Source organism: Seriola dumerili, unplaced genomic scaffold (genome assembly GCF_002260705.1).
Source record: "Seriola dumerili isolate Sdu_G_001 unplaced genomic scaffold, Sdu_1.0 BDQW01001124.1, whole genome shotgun sequence".
NCBI classification, from domain to species: Eukaryota; Metazoa; Chordata; class Actinopteri; order Carangiformes; family Carangidae; genus Seriola; species Seriola dumerili.
Window position 1 is genome coordinate 2482751 of NW_019175379.1, and position 23328 is coordinate 2506078.

Genomic DNA, 23328 nt, shown 5'->3' on the forward strand with positions numbered 1-23328 from the left:
TCTGTTGTTAGGAGAGGTAAAGGAACAGGAGTCCAGGGAAGCACTTTGCCATGTAGCTAGCTTAACATGTTAATGCAAAGTACATTTACTGCTAATACTTAGTACTACTTAGTACTTATACTCAGTACTTTTACTTAGGTAAGACTTTGTATGCTAGGCGGTCCAATGGAGTGTTTTTACAGTGTAATATTTAAAAGGATCTGGTTACTTCTTCCAGTCAATTCATTTTAATTAGAGGACTGGTCACTCTTAGCTTTCTGGTAGGAGGTCTGTGCTCTGAATAAAGTGAAAGGATTTCTTTCTATCGCACAAACCCCTCCCTAGTGTCAGACAATAAACTGAGGCGGGAGGCAGCTGTTGCCATGGGAGTGACAAGCACAGGTGAGAGTCCCCCAGTTGTTCCCAGGCGTCAAGACGGGAGTGTGGGACTGTGGCTTCTGACACTGTTTGCATTGTTAAGGAGTGTGTGTGTGTGTGTGTGTGTGTGTGTGTGTGTGTGTGCGTGTGCGTGTGCGTGTGCGTGTGCGTGTGCGTGTACGTGAGTTGCACACTGCGAAAAATCTTCATTGGGTCTATTTTGCAGCCATCAAAGTTGATTCTTGTTTAAAGGAGACGAGAGCAGGGGAGAAAACAAGTCAGAAAAACGACATTTCTGCTTGTTCTCGCCACAGCTGCTCTTGTTTATTTTGTTTTCTGGAAATTACTGTCGGTGTCTTTAAACAAGACTGAATAAGACAGATCACTGCTCTAGTATCAGTTGGTTTTCTTAAGCTAACACTATCTCTCTCAGACTGAAAAGTTGCCTAAAATATATGCTGCATATTTCGTGTTGCTCTCTAATGTCACGGTCTAACATGACAAATCACATACTGCGTTGCACTCCATTTAAGGCTTCACAAGACGGTTGAAACACAAAACATTAGAAAACAGAAATCCTGTGAATTGACGTCACTGCAATGCAAAGTATATTCCTCTTTACCAACCCAGCTGTTGTTAGAAGGTTACCAAAGGTAGGAGAAAGGTAAAAATATATAATATAGTGAGTTTGCTGTTTGTATTTTGAGCTTAAGTTTCAGGATGGCTTGGAAATCTGAGCAGTTGTAACCAGAACAGACACCAGGATTTTATTTTAAATAGGAAATCTGTGAGGTCTAGATAAGGAGACGATGAGACATTCTTTGTTGCAGCTCTACTTCATGATTTTTTTATTGACAAGATGGGTGTGTTTACCAAAAAATTCTCCCTAGTCCGCCTTGAATCCACCAGCGTGAAATGAATAAAAGTTACATTTGATCTAATGTTTCCTTTGTTGTATTTTTAGACGCTCTAATTTGTGATTATAATTAATCAGAACACTGAGTAGCGAATGTCTTCAACATACATGTGACCCTCCCTCCCTCCCTCCCTCTCTTTCTGGTTCCCTCCCAGCGTCCTGGCATGCCGTCTGGAGCGAGGATGCCCCACCAGGGAGCTCCCATGGGGCCCCCCGGCCCGCCGTACGGAGGGAGCCCGGCGGTGCGGCCCGGCCTGCCCACCCCGGTGATGGAACCCAGTCGCAAGAGGCCTGCCCCCTCCCAGCAGGTCCAGCAGCAGCAGCAGCAACAGCAGCAGCAGCAACAGCAGGCCGTCCAGAACCGGGCCAGAAAGTGAGTCTGAGTCCAGCTGACCTCCAGCCACCTAAATACTGCATGGCTTGCGTAAAGCAACTCCTGATGTGTCTGCTTTTGTGTGATCTGTGAGATTACTTGGACAACAACAGCTGTGGTTACACTCTCAATTTAACAAGTTTGGATGAACAACAAATATGACTTTGCTCATACTTTATGGAAATATGGAATTGGCCTTGAATCATGTGCAAGCACTATAAAAAGCTCTGGGTATCAAGTAGTTTCTTTGGTAACAGCCGAAATGTGTCAAAAATTGGTCATTTTTACTTAGTCTTTGAATACACAATTCCTGATTTAACACTGAATTTTGATCATTTTAGACAAGGCTAAAGTTCTTATTTGGCTGTCTGCGTTAAACACAAAGCATCTGCGAGAGTTGTTATGTTCAGTTAAAACAAGGCTTTTAGAAACTGAGGTATTGTACTGGTTCAAACAACACACAGCCCCATGATTAAGAAATAAAATTAATTGACAACAGTTTTGATAAATAATTTGATCATCAGTCATAAAAGTGATTTATCCGTTAACAAGACTGAGAGTCCACAGCTCGTGGCTCTGTGACTTTCTTTGAGCTAAATGCTAACGTCAGCATGCTAACATGCTCACAGCGACAGATACAGAAGAATAAATGAATCAGTGATAAAAAAAAACTGTTCAGTGCTGGCACATCAGATTTACCTGTGCACAACAACGTTTCAATGCTCCACTTCATACTTTCCTAAAATCTCTTTTTTTGAAAATCTGATCTCAAATATTACACTGATGAGAAGTGAAACCATGACCTTTGTGTGTCTCCTTTCAGCTTTCATTTCAGTTTTTGTTCGCAGCTTTCGAGCGTGCACACTGCCTCTCTCCCATTGCTCCACTTTCTGCTCACTCTGTGCATCCACTCTGATCATCCCAATCACCGCCATGACTGAGTGTTTTCTGTCTGTTCAATCTCTATGTCTCTTCAGAGTCTGGTAATCTGTCAAATCTATGTGGCATCCTCACAGCTGTCTGCAGACATTCAGACTCTAGTGCGTGCTTTGGCGTATTGTTACACTATTTATTGTCAGATATTCAACCACTGTGAACAAAAGATCTGATCATCAGTATACCAGGCACACACACACACACACACTCACACACACATCTATAAGGAGATGGTTGTCTATAAGAAGACGAGTGTGTAGCAGGTACGGTCATTAGACAGGTGATCAATATGCACACTCAGTGGACCTCTGTCTTTCTCTGTTTCACTCTCTCAGTATCTGCAGAACAATTGATCCACTTACAATTAAGCGGGCTTGTCGAACAGGTCAGGGGAAATGTTGTCCTGCGTCGGTGCCTCAACCCCCCAGAGCGGCCCGGCTGGCTGTGCAGGGTCTGATCAATGGTCCAGGGTGACCCGTCCAGGTGTCTCCATCTCTTTCGCTCTCTGTTGCTTTGTGAGAGTGCGTGTCCTTTGGCAAACAAGTTTGATGCTCCAGCTCCTCTGTCCAGCTCAGGCCCAACACTGCTGCCAGCTGAGGGCAAACCACCTGTGTTTGCAGTGTCATTGAGACCTTATGGTCCCAGATACACTTGCTCTGCAGAGCAAATGCTGGCCTATGCAAAGCTGCTGCTAAAAATAGGAGTTAATTCTGGTTTGGTTTGCATAAAGTGGTATAAATACTCAACCTTGTGTCCGAGAAATAATTTGTTTTCCCAAATACGTTTTGTGGGGAAACATATTGCTGATAGTAGGAAGCTCTACATTTACATACAGCACATAACAGGTGGCCAGGGTGGATAGTGGGCAGAGGACTTTGACACTAGGGAACAAGGTTAGTCCCACGTGAAGTTAACTTTACTAAAATATATTCATTTACAGTGTTTACTCATAATGCTATCATTATTTTATAATAATAAACAAAATATATTTCTGTTTTGGACTCTGTTTTGGAGAAATAATCTGCAGACAAATCAGTAATTTAAATAATTGAGAATAGCAGCCTTAGGCCCAGCTGCCTCTTTGTAATATTCCCATACCACCTAAAATTTGGATCGTTTTCATGCCAAACCATTTGATTTTACTGTTGAACTTTGTAAGACTCTCGTGGGCTGAGGGTGAAACACTTCTTCAGCTGCATAAAAATTTGTTGAAAATTTGGCACATTTCTTCCAACACCTTCTACAAAACTGGAAGTTGTTCTGACAGTGTGTAATCAAACAACAAATTTGCTGTGGTCGCTCAGATTCACCCTATTCTTGATATTACACATTTCATCACCAGATTAGTTCCTTTATTCCTCTCTACAAATGTCTTCTTGACAGTAACTTAAGATGAACCCCATTGTTTCAGTTATCTGCTTTCAAGATTTCCAGCTGTTACTCTGCTTTTTATTTGAGAACACAGCTTCATCCATCACCTCATATATTTTGATTTGCACAAAAGGGATAAAATATTCAATTTTATCTTTTATTTCCCTTTAAAACCACATTATTTATAAAGCCCAGATATTTTAGGTGAACCTCTGAATCTTGCTTTTTGGTATTCACTTTGGTCGAAGTCCTTGAAGTCAAACCTTAAACCATTCTTCACTGCTCATGACATACATTGTTACTCAGGACACTTCAGGTTTCTTAGGAACATTGTGAGGTTTATGCAGTAATGAAAGGGGATTCTTGGTGCTAGGCCAGCAGGTTGAAGGTGTTGATCAGAGCTGAATTTTCTGGTTTTGGGAAGTAGAAGTGCTCAGAAAGGTTGGAGATTTGGTTTGAGAACTAAACAAAAAAGTAGTGAGTATTGTTCGTGTTGTCTTCATCTGCTCCTGAGAAGCCATTGCACGTTACTACATCAGTGCTACATCCACATTTTCAGTTCAGAGCTGAACCAAAAAGCTAAACTCGCACACTGCTTGTCTACTCCCTTCCCTGTGATCCACCATTATCAGTGTATTGTCTGTCTATGTGTGTGAAGCATGATTGTTTTGGTTCACTGAGAAACTTTGTTGAATGAGCGTGTCCCTCAGACGAGCAGGACGCTTCCCAGGTCCTCCTCTGCTGCACTTTGTGCGTGCATGGACACAGTTACACAACCATCCCAGTGCCTGCCCTTGTCTGAGTTTAGAGTTTGCACCTACTAACAGACCCTTGAACTTAACACACATCCAACACATACAGACATACAAACAGCCAGAACCACCAGGTGTTACTCCTCTACTTGCTGCCACTGAGTGTGTGTCTCGTCACAACTCTAATCGGACAACCTTCGAATCCTCACCAATTCTTAGGAAGCCAGTCGGATTCCCTGGAGCCAATGAGATGCCGGCGAGGCAGATGGACATGAGAGAGCCCCAATCAGATCCCACGCTCGGATCAAAGTAGGAGTTTATTCTGCTGCATGTCCATTTTCTTACGTTTGATGACTCTGGCCTATATAGCCTTTCACCTGAGCCCAGCACTCCCTGAATGAGTTGTTTTGGCCAAACATAGGTACAGGCCTAGAAGTTGACTCCTAAAATGTAGTGGTGCATGCTTTGGACTGGAGCATGGCATGATGGAAACAATTTTTTTGCCGCTAGAACATAAAAATAAAGTAGAATCCAATCTGAAACCCTTTTAAATTAGTGTAAAATGGCGGATTGTTGTGATGCAGGTTTGTGTTTTCCTTTGCAATGCACCCCCAAATCTTCCAATTCTCCTTGCAGCAGGCTTGTTTCAGTATTTGGCATGCTGATGTAACATACTGCCTCACAGATCGTTGCAGTGCTCTGTGATAAAATTTATCCACACTGCAAAAAAACAAAAAACAAACATAATATTCTGTAATCTAGAAGAATATTGCTACTACCAAATAGGGTTGGGCGATATGGCGAAATATACAGTGAGACGATATAAATATGGAAATAAAATATTGACTTATCAACCAGCAGAGGCTTTTTAATATCTTTTGCTGTTTTATACAACAGTTAGTTCCGACCAAGTAATCTGATTGGACGAGAGGCATTCCATGAGTGCTGAGAGAGTACAACAGGGATAGGAACTTTTAACTACATGTATCACTCCGCTTTACAGGTGCGCTATCAACCGTTAATTAGCGTCACATTAACGGACGTTATCTATTTTAGATTGTAACAAACAAACTCAAAGATGAAAATATTTCCGGAAATAACATTTGAATTAAATGATGTATGGTCGTCAGAAGAGGATATAGGGAAGAAGCCTGGATACTTAAGCGCACACCCGAGGTAACGTTTAGACCAAGTGGCAAGCGTGTGCACTGTTTTTACATGTTTATGTGATACTTAAGCAATATCACAGGAGAGGGAGTGATGTACTGAATATCAGCACGGCTGTGAGTCGGCGGCCTCCTACCAAAGACAAACACAGCCGTGTGATATTCAGTACAACACCACGACCTCGAGTGTAATATTGCTTTTATACAATAGTTCTATGAGCGCCATATGAGTTATATAAACAACGATAGATTATGATTTGTTCGTTCATTTTAACATTTATTTGGCAACGCCAACACAAATAGTTCCACAAGTGGCCTGGTCCTAGACTGTTGCCAATTATGCAACAGTTAGTTCCGGCCAAGTAATTTGATTGCACGAGAGGCATTCCATACTGCACAACAGCACTGCGACTTTTAACTACGTGTATCACTCCGCTTTACAGGTGTTCTATTGGCCGTTAATTAGCGTTACATGAACGGTCGTTATCTATATTTCCAGAAATAACATTTGAATTAAATGGTGTATGGTCGTCAGAAGAGGATTAAGGGAAGACACCTGGATACTTCAGCACACACCTGAGGTAACTGAGGTAGACAAAGTAGCAAGCTAGTGTGCACTGTGCAGGTCATGACAATGTTTATGTGTTGCTAGTACCAGTCCAGTTCTATTTGTGTTGGTTTAGCCAAATGAAGGATGAAACTAACAAATAAATCATAATATGTTGTTGCTTATTTAGCTAATGTGGCGCTTGTATAACTGTTGTATAAAAGCAATATCACACTCAAGGTCGTGATATCAGCAGGGCTGTGATTGGTCGCAGGCCGAGTAGAGAAGACAGTCATAGCCTTGCTGATATTTAGTACATCACTCCTCGTGTAATATTGCTTAAATAGCTCTAGTTGTATTAGTTTATTGGTACCAGTTTTAATCAGAGAGCATCTTGATTTTTCAGTTATTTAATTAATTAAAGAAAAGACATTTCCAATAATGCAATATATACGGTATATCTAAATTCCTACATAAAATTACTGTACTGTAATAGACGATTTTATCTTTGTCGCCCACCCTTAGTATCAAACAAATCAGGTAAGCAAAAACAGCTAGATAAGATTTTGAACTAGCATGAAAACCAGGTCAATGCAAAAGCCTCTCTGACCTTTAAATCAATAGTTAGACATTTTGAGAAAAATTGTTTATTCTCTTACCAAGAACTAGATTACAAGATTGATACAGCTCTCATGTCTGTATGTTAAATATTAAGCTACAGCGACCAGCCAGTTAGCTTAGCCTAGCATGAATACTTGAAGCAGGGGGAAGCATTTGGCCCTGTTGAAATGTAGCAAAATCTGCTGGCTAGCACCTCCAAAACTAACAGATTAGCATTACATCTTGTTTTTTAACTGCAAACTCGAGGTAAAAAAAACATCACAAGTTATGGCAGTTAGTTACTGCTTCAAGCCAAAAAGTAGTCCAACACAACTCCTGTCAAAAGTATTTACCGCTCATTTTGTGTATGGATTAAACAAGCAAGATATAACATGTTAATTACTGAGTTTTAGAGGTGCTGTTACCTGGATAGTGCAAGGCTAGCTGTTTCCCTAGATAGCTGTTTTCATCTTAATGCTAATTTAAGCTAACCACCTGCTTGATACAACCTTATATTTTTACAGACATGTCAGTGGTATCAATCTGCTCATCTAATATCAAAATTAATCAAAATATTTTCGTCAAATGTCTTGTTTAAACTTGCTTTAAATCAGTAAAAAAAGACTTGATCAAAGCAATGAACCTTGAAAATTCACAATAAATGTGCTTGACATTACTGTGTAATTCATCTCAATTAAGTAAAACAGAAGCACAGAGAAGGATCTGAAAAACCCTGAGATATAAATTCCTCTCCTTATTTACACCTTTCAAAGCTTCACAAGGAAGATGTAACACTTACAAGTCAAGATTATTTCTCTTTGATGAGAAGAATAAGATTAACTCACCCGTGATAAGTAATTCTGACTTTTTCTTTTCTTTTCTTTTTTTTAAATTGCTCTTTCTGCAGTGTCCTTCTGCAGGCACCGAGATCAGTACACTTGCATGAATTTACATGGGTGCTCCACCTATCACAGGTGTCCACAGATGTCGATGGAATATTTAAGGAAATTTGAATAGAGCAGGAAGCTGTAGTGTTGTTTTTGTAATCAGACTCACCTAGAAAGAAAGTTCTGTCAAAGGCACCAACTTGGCACAGGTTGTCTTATTGTTCTCAGTCCCTCCTTGGTAAGTATAAGACAAAAAAAAACATGGTATCAGTAAACATATGTTGTTCTCACACAGCAGGAAATGCCTGAAATTCGTGAATGAAAATATCTACACACATGCATACATTCTCTTCTGTGGAGGAATCTGCATTCCTAAAAGCTTCTTAACACACATCCTGTCACCATCCAAGTCCTGCTGCAGCGGCCCCAGTGAATCTGCAGAGTGTGTGTGTGTGTTTGTGCGCGCACGCATAAGTGCAGAGAATACATGTCAGGCAAGAGATGTGTGATGTGACACTTTTTTGGCTGATAGAGGCTCTCGCTCTCCAGGTGGACCGCTGCATTTCAGAGAACACATGAGCACATAAACACACGTATGCACACACATACACACACATACACACACACACAGCTGGGACGCTGGGGTGCTGGATATGGCCCAGCATTTTAGCAGATGGCCTGGGTGCTACGCTATCAGTCACCATAGTAACATGCTCTCTTTTTCCTCTTTCTCTCTGTCTTTCTCTCCCTCTCTGTAGTGCTAAGAGAAGGAAAATGGCAGACAAGATTCTTCCGCAAAGGGTGAGGCTGCATATTTTTACCTTTGTTGCTCTGTTTTTTCTGTGTGTGTGTGTGTGTTATTATCTTTTGTGTGCAGAACAGATAAATCCTGGCCGCTTTTTGATGTCAGGGGTTCTTGGAAGGCACAGAAGGCCAGATGATTATGTGCTATTTCCAAATGAGAAGAGAGAGGATGAGGGGAGCGATCGGGAGGTTTAAGGGTTTCTTTTTTAGGGTTTCGTTCTGTTATTTTGGATGGTGGCTTATTGATTTAAATTGGAATAGTCAGTGGGATATGGCAGAGATGAAACCACGAGTAGAACCGAAAGAGGCAGCAGAATCACCACGTTGCCACAGGTGAGTCTGTGCCGACTGAGGTTTGATTTTCATCCCGTGGTCTCAGTTTTCGGCCCTGTGCCTCGCCATAACCTCACCACGTCCTGGCCAGCACGCAGAAGGCTTTCACACTGAAACTATGGAGGTCTGGACACTGAGCGTCTGGGCTCAGGTCTTATCCCCTAACATAACCCAGACAGCGAGATAGCAGTAGGCATGGCTGGGGCGCCACTCCACAATAATGAGTCAGGGACAGGGAATGTCTGCCACACTCCTCCGTCTGCTCAGCACCTCAGCCCGGGGAAAGGCAGTGAGATTCAGATAGAGGAGGAATGAGAGGGAACAATGAAAGCAGCCATTTAGAAAGAAACATGAAAAAGGAAAGAAGAGGGAGGGAGGAGAAGGAATGAACTGTAGGAGTGTGTGTGCACAATTTGGTAAGCAGCAGCCCTCGAAGCTCCGAGGACTTTCATCAGCATGATAATGTCTGAGTCCTGGCTGTTTGGCTGCACACACTGCATCTCATTTGTATCCCCCAGTGTCCCCAGGATGGTGTGGATCATTGTGTTAATGATGGACTGGGCAGATATTTGTGTCCCTTTTCTATGAGTAAAAGAAAAATAAGCTTTTGAAAATAAATAAGTCTCATACAGAACAAATATTATCTGTCACAGTTAATTGACAGTTTTTTATTTGTTTATGGTATGTCAAGGTATAAATCTCTAAGCAACCAGGGTGCCTTGAGTTCAACTGAAAAGCCCCACTGGCTCGCCGTTGGGCCAGGCGCAGTGCGAGTTGATGTTGTGCTGCTAAAACTTTTTTCAAAGCTTCTGAACTTTATTTCAAATTCTAGACACAATCCCAAACTTTCAAAAAAACACCAAATGTGTCTGGTTGAATTTTTAGAAAAGATGATAGAAAGATGATACATAAGACATCAAGAATATTTCAAATAGATGGGATGGTACAGCCATAAACACATGATGTGTTGGATTTGAAGATTTCACACTTTAGCTGCAAATGAACAGGTTCCATTAAGTTTACTGATGTTTTTCTTGCTTCAAGCTAAGTAAGTTAGTCAGCTTTATCTTCAAGGTAACCAGGTCCATAATTTTGGCTAATGCTGGCAGTTAGTTGACCTGTCTTACAGCTAATGCAACAAAGTCCGTATTGTTTGCTAATGTTATCACTCAAATACTTTAACTTCTTATCTAATTAAGGTAACGTTAGCTTATTAGCAGTCAGCTGCCATAGCATTTGCTCCAAACCTACTGGATCCTATATGTTGGCACCATCTTTGTCTACACGTCAGCCATTTTGTTAGATAATATTAGCTACATTAGCTTTATCTCTTAACCATCAAGATAATGGATGTCAAAAGCTATTTGGGAAATTAAAGGAAACTGAATGTATGGGGTTAAAATGTCCTTGAAACAGGACAGCAGACCCCCTACCAGCACCCAGGACAGACAGCTAATCTGCCTAAGCTCTTTAGTGATATTCAGATGGTATATGTGAAGAAAATCTGACTTCTTAATCCAGTGTGTGTGCAGTTGTCCACCTGAAGATTTTAATGTCAGATTGTCCTCTCTCCCTCTCTGAGCAGATCCGTGAGCTGGTCCCTGAGTCTCAGGCCTACATGGATCTGCTGGCGTTTGAGCGCAAATTGGACCAGACCATCATGCGCAAACGTGTGGACATCCAGGAAGCACTGAAGAGACCAATGAAGGTAAGGAAAAGAAATCATGACCCACAAGGGGTCATTGCAAAAAATACAATTTATCCATTTTTGGATTTAAAAACCCTGAAAACAGTAATTGTTTCTCCTTAAGTCATCAGAGAGTCATAAAATTGTACCTTTCCGAGCAAGATTGTATTTTTCACCTTTTTTAGTTTTGTCTCATTTTAAAAGACAAAAAAACATCCTTTTCAAGACTCATTTGACGTCTTCACTCTTGTTAAAGAGACCTCTGCTGTTATATGGAGCCAATCAGTCCAAGGAGGATGTCTTTAACATGAATTTCAACTTATGATTTTGTGGAATGTCCCTTTAAACTGTGGAATTTTATTATGCCCTTGTGTCAGCAGCAAAAGCGTAAACTGAGGCTTTACATATCCAACACCTTCAACCCTGCCAGACCCGACGCTGATGACTCCGATGGCAGCATTGCATCATGGGAGCTGCGAGTAGAGGGGAAGTTGCTTGATGACGTGAGTTTTGTTAGGGAAACGCACATTTTATTTATTTTACACCTACATTTAAAAATAGAAATGACCTACCAGCTCTGTTGCACAGGCTATTTGAACATGAAATAACTTTTACAATTTCTTTGACACTGATCTGCTGCTTGGTTTAGCGTTATGTCTTCTCTGGCAGATTAATTCATTGTAAGGCAAATAGCTACTTATTTAGATTACTGAAATCATAATCTTCCCATTTAGTGTGAAAGTGTGCCGCTTTTTGATCCTGGAGCTGCTCTGGACTGTTTTTTTTTGGCCTGCAGTCACGCTCGCTAATGATCTGCTCAAATGCCGTTGGACAGTAAAAAGTATCAGAATTTAAAATGATTGATTGCTGTTGTGAAAAGTGTTTAGAGAGAGTGTAGATGCACCATGAAAAACAGAGTGATCTGACTTATGTTTCTGCGCTGTAAGCTTTGCTTCAAAAAACTCTTATGTTCTCAGCAGTCCGGGCAAGGCCGTCATTTCACAGCGGTAGGAAGCATTTAGGCTTCACAAACCACAAATATTTCTGGTTGAGCTCAGAGGAAGTGGACCCTGAGAATGTCTAGTGTCTCACTTTTCTTTGTGATCTCACTTGGCCTCTTGTGGGTTTTTGATTAGTATTGTTGCTATAAGCAAACACATGAAGACAAGTGTTTGCATTTGTGTACTTTTATGTATTTGATACATTTGTCTTTGTGTGTATCTCATTTTTAGACATTAACTGACCACGTCTATCTGTGTCTCTGTTCTGCAGCCGGGGAAGCAGAAAAAGAAGTTCTCTTCGTTTTTTAAGAGCCTGGTGATCGAGCTGGACAAAGACCTGTACGGTCCTGACAACCACCTGGTTGAGGTCAGTTCTAACATGGCCGTTGCCCAGGTGCGCACAGGAAGTGGCTCATTTAAGAGCCACATACCATCTGATCAACCTTTAACCAGCTCTTACTACACAACTGCAGACATCTTAGCTCTTGTCATGATAACCAGTGTTTTTGCACATAACATGCATAAATACTCCCTTCAGTCATCAGTAGAGTATTTGTACACACTTTTTACTTTTATATTTTTAGCCACAAATAACACTAAAGACATTTTTGCTTCAGCACAGTCAATCTGACATGAAACTATGAGGGTAAAATGCTGACATTCACCTTTTAAAGCAAATACCAACTTAAAAAATATGTCTTTTTAGTATCAAATATTCAACCTTGTAAGCTTTAACAATGACTAAAAAGTCTGTGGTTTGCGTCTTCACAGCAGAGTGCAGCTATAGTCAGTGGTGGAAGAAGCTTTGTTAGATGCTTTGCTTAAAGAAGTATAGAAGTTAAAAAGCACTCAATTCTTTGTTTTCTTTTTTAGCCTCAAACAGTTATTCATATGAAAATATATGAGCAGTAAAGAGGAGAAATGTTTCTTCTTCTAACTAGATACTTTTTGTAAGGAGTCACAAAAAGAAAAGGTTGAGAACCATTATGTGTTGAATTTAAGAAGCTCATCATGTTTTTCTAATGACAATCTGAAATGTATCATAAATGTAGTAGAGCGAAAAGTATAATTTTTACCTCTGAAATGTTGTGGAGCAGAGATATAAAGTAGCTGAAAACTGAAATAAGCAAAGTGCAAGTCCCTGAAATCTGTACTTAATGCCTATTTGCTGCTTGCATTATTTCACTGTGCGGTGATAAATCAATACACTATAGCTTTTATAGCATTTTATCTCTTTAGACCTTTTAGACAACATTCACATCTGAACAATTTGCCTATTGGTCACATCGTAGGTCAGCGCTTTCATTTGAGATTACATCCATTAGTAATAAAGAATGCTTTGTATGCTGCACAAATCAGTGAATCAGGCTGTTCAGCCATGCAGTCAGGGTCAGTGACGACCTCTTCATCATGCAGAGGAGCGACTTTCACTTAAAATTGTTTTTTTCTGATGTCTGGTTAAAACTTGAGCTACAATCACCCCAACTAACCTGCTCTTTTGTCCCCAGTGGATTAAAAAAATAAAAATAAAATAAATAGATTTTTTTTTTTTTTTTTTTTTTAGAAAGGATTTTTTTTTTTTTTTTCAGCATTGCAAGGTTGTTTTAACATGCAGGTGTGAGAGCTGAAGAAAACAAGTGCTTCCTTATTAAAAACAACCATAAGCTGCCCTTGACTGTGTATCTTCACAAAATGTATTGACTTAAAAAAAAAAAAAAACACTTTAGCAGTTTCAGAGTGAAAATTATGACTTCTCAAGGTTCCTCCTTTTTAAGAGCATATTTGAGCAAGGCACTCAGGTGCTTCGCTCTGAATGATTTTCCATCAAAAGAAATTTTTCTCTGCCGAGGTACAATCAGTACTTAATCTGCTCTGAGTCAGCTGAAGAGTTGAAGGAAAACATTACACTGTACTGCATGCCAAGTTACTGCTATCCACTGTACTGAAGATGGTGTTTAAAGTGCTTTTCAGTTTCTGAGCAGTTAAGCTAAAATGGATACATAAATAAGATCTGCGGTCAGATACATAGGAGGTGCTGGTTTATATAAACACAATGGCTGAAACACAGAATCTTATGGCAGTAGTTGTATTTTTTCCAGGCTGGTATTTGCTTTATCTGTAATTTCATGTCTTCGCTGATTGGGTGATACGGGGCGTGATAACATTCAGCTACACGGCCGCATGGTTAACCTTTTGCTATCGTGGTTTCTCCGCACAATGTACATGGCTAGTTTGTAGAAATCTGCCTCTCACCAAACCACAGACTTAATAACACTGTAGGCTGAGATCAAGGTAAGCTAGACACAGGTGCAATCTTGTCTGTTTTCTTTTGCAAACTGCTGATTCTCCAGCTCCTTATAGTCTGAGTAACCTCTGAACATCTAAAGTATGTCTTAAGAATATTAAATATCAAGACATAATCAAAATAAAAGTGAAAAAAAAAACATTCTTTGGAATTGGACTATGAATGTCTGTTAAAAATTTCTTTGCAATGCATCCAATGGTTAAAGGAGTTGCGCGTAAGTTTTGCTATTGCTACATAGCCAATGTTAGAATTACTCACCAGTCTAGGAGAAACGTTGCAAGTTCAGCATCAAACTTCATTCCCTTACTCAACAAAAGCTTTCTCTTGCAGTGGAAAGCAGCTCTGTTGTTTTGCCTCTATTTCCATCACTTCTTTTCTTCTTCTGACATTAGCATGCCAACCACCTAACCCCAGTCCAGCCGCACCATCTCCTCACTTTATGATACTGAGTCACTGTAGCGTCCCGTCTGCCCTGAATAGGTAGTTTGCTTTACTACTGGTAAGTAAACAGCTGTTTATGCTAACGTTGGCTATGTAGCAACTTACAAGTAGCTCCTTTAAGACATTTGACACTGGACAAAGTGGTGGACGGACTGACCAACTCCTCTTCATATGTGGGTATCGTTTGATGTGCTGGCCACATGAGCAAATAATACACAACTGTCATCATATTTTGATTCAAACTCTGATTGGTACAGGGAATATGTTACATCACCTTTTACTGACCAAGACCTGCCCACTTCAAAAAGCAAGAACAAATACAATTATCTCTCATATGAAATAAAGAAAACTGTTGTCATTTTGGCAGAAAACTGTGTGTTCTTTTCAGATTCCATCTCTTATAGTAAGAAGCTGACTGAGAAAACATGTTTTCAGGGCCTTTAAAGCAGGAATTAATAAATAACTCAGATGAATAAAGTGTGAAACAAACCGATAATGAAGTGTGAAACAAATGAAATTCTGACCATTCATTTTTGAACAAAACAGTACAGTCAATATGTGGTGTTTTGTGTTAACTTTTTCAGTGGCACCGCACGCCCACCACCCAGGAGACGGACGGCTTCCAGGTGAAGAGGCCAGGGGACGTGAGCGTGCGCTGCACTCTGCTGCTGATGCTGGACTACCAGGTGAGGGCGCCACACAGTCTCCCAGCACTGTCCAGAAATAGATTCTCCTCTGTTACAACTGTGTGACTAATCCATGCAATGAAATCAACTGTTGTAGTGACAACCTGCAGGCCTCGTGTCACTGATAACTGCAGCTCCAAAGAAACGCTATAGTGCATTTAAGACTCCATTTTGAACCTGACAGACGTTTCCAAGCTGGGGGAAACATGATAACGGTGTCAGGTGTGGTGGAGCTGATGTAAAGGCTCTGAGGTAGGCGGTTGTAAAAAAGTGTTGAAATGCAATTATATCGTCTCCGCAGCCTCCCCAGTTTAAGCTGGACCCTCGCCTGGCACGCCTGCTTGGTATTCACACTCAGACTCGCTCCTGCATCATCCAGGCCCTCTGGCAGTATGTCAAGACCAACAAGCTGCAGGACTCCCATGACAAGGAATACATCAACTGTGACAAGTACTTCCAACAGGTGTGGGACTCACAGCGTGCTATGAATCACACTGTAGTTGCATAAATATTCATATCAGTGTTGCTGGAAATATGATTTTACTTACAAGAGCAATATGAAAAATGTCTGACCACAGCAGTTTACAAATGACACATGACACAAGCTCCACTTTATTAACCAATTAACCCTTTGCAATTCCAGTTGCATGCAATATAATGTGCTCTAGATTTTTTCGAATATGTTTTAAGCCCTTAAAAAACCCCACGTAGAAAACATACATCAAACGTTTTAGTAAAATCCAACAAATCAGTTTTTATTCTCACATTTCTCTACAGATTTTTGATTGCCCACGGCTGAAGTTCTCTGAGATTCCTCAGCGTCTCACCAACCTCCTCCTGCCCCCAGACCCCATCGTCATCAACCATGTTATCAGGTAGATTCCCGTTTTACTGTGTATGTACCTCATCTAACCAGGAGAACCTCGTTGAGATGAAAAAACTCTTTTCTACGGTGGCCATGCTAAGACAAACAACATAGACAGATGACATAAGTATGAAGAAATATAAAGAGTTTTTTAGTTTTTTATTGTATGTCTTGCACATGTTCCCATGAATTGAATGTGGCGTTCTCTTTTGTCACACTGTATTTATGATGTTTTTGGGGGAGACCTTTTATCCTTGCATTGTAGAAAAAACTGCTTTAATTTAAAGAGCTATAAATGTTAAACCATGGAATTTTGTTTTCTTAGAGCGACCTTAAGACTTTGAAAATATTTCTTCACTTTTTTTTAATAGACAAAAATATAATATTTTTCTTTTTATGTTTTTCTAAATTATCTTTATTACTAAACATAAAAATGAATTTTAAGACCAAAATAAAATTAAATAAACCAATACCACACCACAAATGAGCCACTCGACCCCATAAAGAGTCTGACTATACTGTCAAAACCTAATTAATGTTTTTGCAAGTTTGTAACACAAAGTTAATAACATGCAGGACTGTTGTTGTTCACTATGTAATTATAGGGAACAAAAGGCGTGAGGGTTTCAAAGATTTATTGAAATGTTTCTTTTCAGGTTCTGTAAAGATTTTCTCGCCTGCCACTTCTGCATAAATACATTTTTTACATTTCATCCCTACACTTTTGATTTATTACTCATTTTCTTCTTTTCTGTACATTCTTTTTCATCCCTGCTCCCTGTCAGCGTGGACCCCAACGACCAGAAGAAGACGGCCTGCTACGACATCGACGTGGAGGTGGAAGACCCCCTGAAGAGTCAGATGAGCAGCTTCCTCCTGTCCACTGCCAACCAACAGGAAATCGCCTCACTCGACAACAAGGTGAGATCACCAGCGTCACAAAACACACACTCCGAATTGATTTTATCTTACTTTGATGTTGTATGTCACGCTGAGGTGATAAGTAAGCTGCCTCGTGGGAGCAGCCATTTTTATTGCACACATTTTTAACAGGAGCTTTTATTTTATTGCAGTAGTTTGCTTATAATGGATTTCACACCCTGTTGTTTTAAATGTAGGACCTATTAATGTTTGACTGAGACACATTTAACTTTTCAGCTGACATTTTTGTCAACAGCAGGTCACTGTGGGCGAACAGGAAGGAAGGGTGGGACAAATAAGTAGTTCAGAAATACATTCACTTGAGATGCTAATTTTACTTGTTTCTGTGACACACATTTCCATTGCATTTACCTGTACTTTTGACTATAACATCAGCATACTCACGACACAGCGTTAGGGCGCAAGATCAAGATAAAGGTGCACGATAAAAGTCAAATACGGAGAAAAGCTGTTGATAAAACCGAGCTTTAGGCCACTAGATCTTCATCAGGGTAAATGTCATGTGCCTGTGTATTTGAAAATGAATTAAGGCATTTCGGAACTGCCTGTATTAAAAGGTTAGGAACATCTATATTCACTAGTTCTTCTATGTTTACATCCTGAGGAGTTGTGTATTTGCTGTTTGTAAATACATAGAGTTTGAAGATTTTAGTTCTGAGAGTTGATACAGAATCAAGTCTACTACATTGTGTCCAATTTGGATATTTTTATCAGGATATATCAATTAGTTTATTATTTACAAGAAATTATTATTTATTTGATTTGAATTATTATTTATATGAAAAAAAAGGAAGCACTGTGATTCGTGTATTTTCTTGACGTGCAGTTTGTTACTGTTCCTCTTTCAGATCCATGAGACCATCGAGTCCATCAACCAGCTGAAGATCCAGAGGGACTTCATGCTCAGCTTCTCCAGAGATCCCAAGGGCTACATCCAGGACTGGCTCAAATCCCAGAGCCGAGACCTCAAGGTTCAACAATACTATTTCTATTTACATGCACGCGCACACACTGTCACTCCTCCTGTGACTTCAATTCCCAATGAAACAACACATTGCTACTATTATTTAGAATATATTCTAAATGTGGAAAATACAATATGGATGGATTCAAAAATGTAAACCAATGAAACTGATGATGGGAGGGTTCGGGTGGGGGTAAAGATATATCTATAAGGGAGAGTAGAGAGATGACAGGGAATGAAGATACAGAGATGGGCAATGACATTCAAAAAGAATTACTGTCAAAAACTGTATCCGCCCACAACATGGTATTCAGTCCATGTTTATCACCGATAATATTATTGATGGTTAACATTAATGCTTGTACCTTCTCCCTGGCTGCAGTTAATGACAGACGTGGTGGGGAACCCTGAAGAGGAGAGGAGGGCGGCGTTTTACCATGAGCCTTGGTCCCAGGAGGCCGTCAGCCGCTATTTCTACTGCAAGGTGAGGAAAAAGCACCTCAGCGTCTTTTGCACTCAGACTAAAACATCCTGTTGTTCTGCGTCTTGATGCTTAGATGATATATTCATGTTTTTATTTCCCACCCACCCCCTCCCCAACAGATCCAGCAGAGGAGACAGGAGCTGGAACAGGCCTTAGCTGTCCGCAACACCTAAACTGAGGCTCTCCTGAATCTCTGCATCTGATTTCAGAGCCGTGTGTGTGTGTGTGTGTGTGTCTTTGAATGTGTGTGAGGCCTTCGCTGTAGTCTGCTGAAACCTAATACCTCTAAAAATGTTGGTAACTTAAAAAAAAAAAAAAAACAGCTTTTGTCTTTGTGATAGCAATGACATTTCTGAGGTTTGTCCAATGTTTTGAAAGGAAATTTGAAATTAGAGTGAGGAGGTTTTCACAAGACAGCAGCGATGTGCATGTACGGAAGCCAGATCTCAATGCACATATGCATCCACTGCGTATTCGTTCCGTTTTGTGCAGGACTGTGAGGTCACCCATCTCTTATCGTATATATTCAGCTGCGTGGTTGTCCCTCAGAGGCCGACCCCTTGGACCACAAACATCCTCAGACTCACTTCCCTTTTCATCACTGCTCTCTGCTTTGTAAATAAGTCACTAGCAGTCCCCCCTTCTCTCCACATCAAGACAAACTCTCAACTGGTTTTTTGGATACTCATCTCAAAGAGTCTGCTGTTGTGTCCGACACAGTCAGTCCTCACGTGGTCTGGATACGCCTTCATGTTTTATGTTTTCCAACTCTTTTTAAAACAGATTTTTTTTTTTTTTTTTTTTTTTGGGGGGCATGATTGTAAGTGTGACTGTGTGTGTGTTTTCATTTGTTCTAATTAGGAGAGTGTTTTTGAAGGACTGATTAATTACACCAGCAAAATTGAGATTACAGTGTGACACATTGGGTGCTTGCAGGGAATCGACGCTATCTATAAACCTGAGGTGTAGATTTCATTCATTTTCAGGTTTGAGTGGATCAATTGGACAACTGCCAGTGTGTCTCACTTAGTCTTATTCGCCAGTAAATTGATTTTTCTTTTTACAGTAATTCCTACAACAGTATTAGCTAAGTTAACTGAACTAAAGTGTTATCATCAACAGCTCCTTGTCTGTTTATAGCAAGAATAGTGTTTTAATGAAGGAGAAAACGAGTATTGAGAGTCGTAACGATAGCTTTTTTTCCCTTAATCATAGCAAAATGACAAGTGTGCCGGTACATGTTGAGACTTGCTGACTGATTTGTTTCATCAGTCACTCACTGCCTCTTCCTTGTGTAGTATTTTGCCAGTTAATGTTTTGAAGGTGTTACCAAAGGTTGCAACAAGAAGAAGAGAACATGATCACTGAAACAGAAATGGGTCAAAAATCCTCATCTGGGTTTAATAGAAATTGCAAAAATGTCTTTTTTTGGCAGGTTTAACAAATCCAAACAATTTAAGTAGTTTGAGAGAGAATTTACTCCCAAATGTTTTCCTTTGTAGGCAATTGGGCCTCAAGTTCTCCTAAACAAACTCTAAAACCATTATTGCAATAAACACTTAAGCCCAGGTTTTGAGAGCTTTGTCCATTTCTACACTTTTTATGTTACATGAAGAAGAAAAAGTTTTTTTCTTTTCTAGAGATGTGAATGTAAATATGTTTTCCCCCTTAAGAGGGCCAACTGTACAGTATACAACAGACTATTTGTGTGTGTTTGTTTTGGGGGGGAGGGGGGTTATGGGTAGGGGGTGGGTGAGTTACATGGTGCAGTATGGGAGCTCCATGAGTTTTGAATTAGTAGAGGAGGAATGTTAGTGTTCCTCTGTGTACTATCTTGGGTTGGGGTGGTTTATTTTCGGTCCATCTCGTATCTATCGTGGGAGCTAGAAGCTGCAACAAAGAACGACCTCCCTCACTTTCAATCTCAGTAGCTGTAACACATGATATAATCTGCACCGATCTCATTTTACACTTTTTTTTTTTTTTTTTTTAATTATTATTAATGACACTTGACTTGTATGTATATGTTGTATTGTCAGATGGAGGAATTTTTTCCCCAGCAGTCAGTTTCTAGCTGGAACCTTTTCTGGGTTTCTTTGCACTGTGCTGTAACTTTTTGTCGGGACTCTCTTCGTCATGGGTGAGACCCTCTTTGTTATCCCAGCATACACAATAAGTGATTGGATGATTTCACGATGACCTATGCATGCTCCATGGACATTAATTAATACATCTGAAGAGACAGTATGTGTACATATAAAAAGCTAGCATAGCAGTCAGTGTGAAGAGCAAAGGACTCATCACATTTGTTGAAATGCCTTCTGGAAACTTTTTTGCCAAAAATGATATGCCCTACCAGCAACTAACTGTAGGTGTGATTTTTCTGAACTGTGTTTTTGTTACTAGGACTAAGTTATATTAACTGCACTCATTAGAGGAGAAACAGTAGTCACTGGTAGTATCTTAGTCCTGTGTTTGACCCAGAGTGATTTTTCTTTGTATCGCCAGGGCATTCACCTTGTTGTCACTGAGTCACTATCACCCTCTTGTGGAGGAAACGAGAAGCTGCAACTCCGGGGTGACCTCAGCTGAGAGCAGAACAGTACCAGAGTATCTGATCTGACAAAACGTTGACAGATTACTGTGTCTCCTGTTACTAAACCTTGGCATACAGTCGACATGTTTCTCCCAACTCCCTGCATGTGTTTCTGAAGAGCGGGAACTGCTCTTTCTCTCTGTTTACACTGTTGTCAGAGGGTCACCGACAGGAAGATTATAGTATACATAATACTGTATATCTGTAAAGAGCAAAACTTGTTTGGTGATTACATTCTACAAGAAGAGAAAAAAAAAGGGAAAACAGCTGTGACATTGCGAGACAGCCTGGATGTAAATAAAGAAGCGCTTGCCAAAGTTTGTAAATGCCATGATATCTAAAGTGTCTTTTTCTCGCTTTCATGACTCACTGCCATGTTTATGTGTAGACGCCCTCCTGTGCACACAACAACAGATTATACAAACTTCACCCCCTCTGTGAGAACATGACGTGCTTTGCTGCAAAAATTTGCATATTAATGCACTGTATTGAATTGACCTTCTCAAAGCTACATATAGTAACAGGGAAATGCAACTCATTTAACTCAAGAGCTCAACTAAATGATAAGATGTTATGTGTGACACATTTGGAAGAAACTGAAATTAATATTCTTTCTTAAAGCTGGAGAAATACAACTTCAATGTCACTGGGATTTAAAATCTGCAGTTGATGAGATAGTGACAGTTGTAATTTTTATTTTGAAGTGATGATTCTGTAGAAATACACACACACACAAACACACACACACACACACATACATATACTTACAGTAAATGTTATGGGGATTAAGGTGAGGCATTAGCTGGGTGAGTGCCCTTTATCTCCACTTCAAAAGGTCACAGTATAGCAAAATGTAATGAGCTGCATTTATCAATGTATGAAGACGCAAATCTCAAAAAGGGAACTGTTTTTTTTTTTTTTTTTTTAACTGCATACCGAATATGATTTTATAAATAATGCAGTGTGTACTGCTGCAGTAAACACAAATTTATATTTGATGAGCAATTTTTCAAAGAAAATCTCTCAGGATTAAGCTTTTTTTCCTTCATATTTTTTGGGTTAGGGTTATTTTTTTTGGCCAAAATGTGTAGTTGCTCAAACTAGTGTGTATAGCTGTGTGTGTGACAGCTCAAACTACTACTCCAGAACAGCTCTTCTTAATCTTACTTGAGTGTATACAATAGTAGTAAATAACTTATGGATAAACATAAAAATCTTAAAGCTAATGGAGATGTGTTTCTACGCATGTTGAATCTTGTCTTTATTTTTGGCTTTAAATGGAATCCCTACAGTATCACCGGAGACGGATGTTAACATTAAAGTTGGACTTTTATTTAGTTATAGTATTGTTAAAGATATAACTTAAGACTGTGGCATGTTAGTTACAGACTCTCTGAACTGCCTGGATGTACGGGCGTCGAGAAAGGGTTCATGTAGTTCATGTCGTCCCCCCAGTCATTAAACCGTGTCTCTGACCTGTCTGCTCCAACACTTCATCACAGGGAGTCCAACCAAAGGACAAAATGTGCCCTTATGAAGCAATGTTACTATGTAGCTTTTGAATTGCATGATCTAATTATGCAAATAATTGTGCACTCTGCTAAATTAGCCTTTTTTAAAAGAGTGCTGATTTTGCACTCAAGCTCATTGGTGGGTTAAATCTCCTGCATGAGTGAGGCGTTTGTCAGAGGTGGCAGACAGGCATTTTATTGTTCACTGACCTCACCACAAGGAAGCAGGTGGAGGCCTTTCCACTGTGAACTGCAGCAGTGCTGTACTGCCGCCTGCAAGTCATGCTCCCAACCTCAGAAAGAGCCTCTTTCACTCCGCTGCTCCACTATTCTCCTCAGCCGACAACCTCTCACATGAAGAAGTTGGGTGGGTGGGGGAGGTTAGGGGGCCTCAGCGCGATCGTCTCACCCCTTCAGAGAGGAGGAGGAGGAGGCTGTGTGAAGTGAGCCATTCAGCATGTTCAACCATCTCGCTGTGAAGGTTAACAACCCACACCACGGCGGACCTTGGCTAGGTAGACACGACCCTCCCACTGGGCACTGAGTTCACTTCTCTCCCCAAAGACATATGTGTACAGAATACTTGCCAAAACCCAGGGAGGCCCAGGCAGGGGTGGAGAATTACTGACTTGATGTGAGGGGACGAGGCGGGGCGGGCTGCTTTGGAACAAACTGTTCACTGCCTTCGGGCGCTGCAGTAAAGCTTTTAGGCAAACTGGGAAGACTACAAGATGCATTATTCTGAATATGAGCACACCATGACTAGCGACCGCAAGATTTTTCTGCCATATTGCCTTTTTTTCA

The 23328-nt window shown here is 40.3% G+C and overlaps 1 protein-coding gene across 4 annotated transcripts in view; it reads left to right on the forward strand.

Moving 5' to 3' along the window:
• Positions 1-21339, forward strand: part of smarcd3 (SWI/SNF related, matrix associated, actin dependent regulator of chromatin, subfamily d, member 3) — a 38857-nt gene extending 17518 nt beyond the window's left edge. For 2 of the 4 annotated variants that reach the window (XM_022767240.1, XM_022767239.1), the window contains exons 2-13: positions 1429-1646; positions 8664-8706; positions 10628-10750; positions 11107-11232; positions 12002-12097; positions 15061-15162; positions 15464-15625; positions 15940-16037; positions 16813-16948; positions 17818-17940; positions 18316-18417; positions 18537-21339. In XM_022767240.1, coding sequence (XP_022622961.1) covers positions 1429-1646; positions 8664-8706; positions 10628-10750; positions 11107-11232; positions 12002-12097; positions 15061-15162; positions 15464-15625; positions 15940-16037; positions 16813-16948; positions 17818-17940; positions 18316-18417; positions 18537-18590 — 1383 coding nt within the window. In that variant the 3' untranslated portion in view covers positions 18591-21339. Of the gene's footprint in view, positions 1-1428; positions 1647-4924; positions 5015-8663; positions 8707-10627; positions 10751-11106; positions 11233-12001; positions 12098-15060; positions 15163-15463; positions 15626-15939; positions 16038-16812; positions 16949-17817; positions 17941-18315; positions 18418-18536 lie in introns of all 4 variants that reach the window. The other 2 variants (XM_022767241.1, XM_022767238.1) reach the window with 2 other exon arrangements.
• The last annotated feature ends 1989 nt before the right edge of the window (positions 21340-23328 follow it).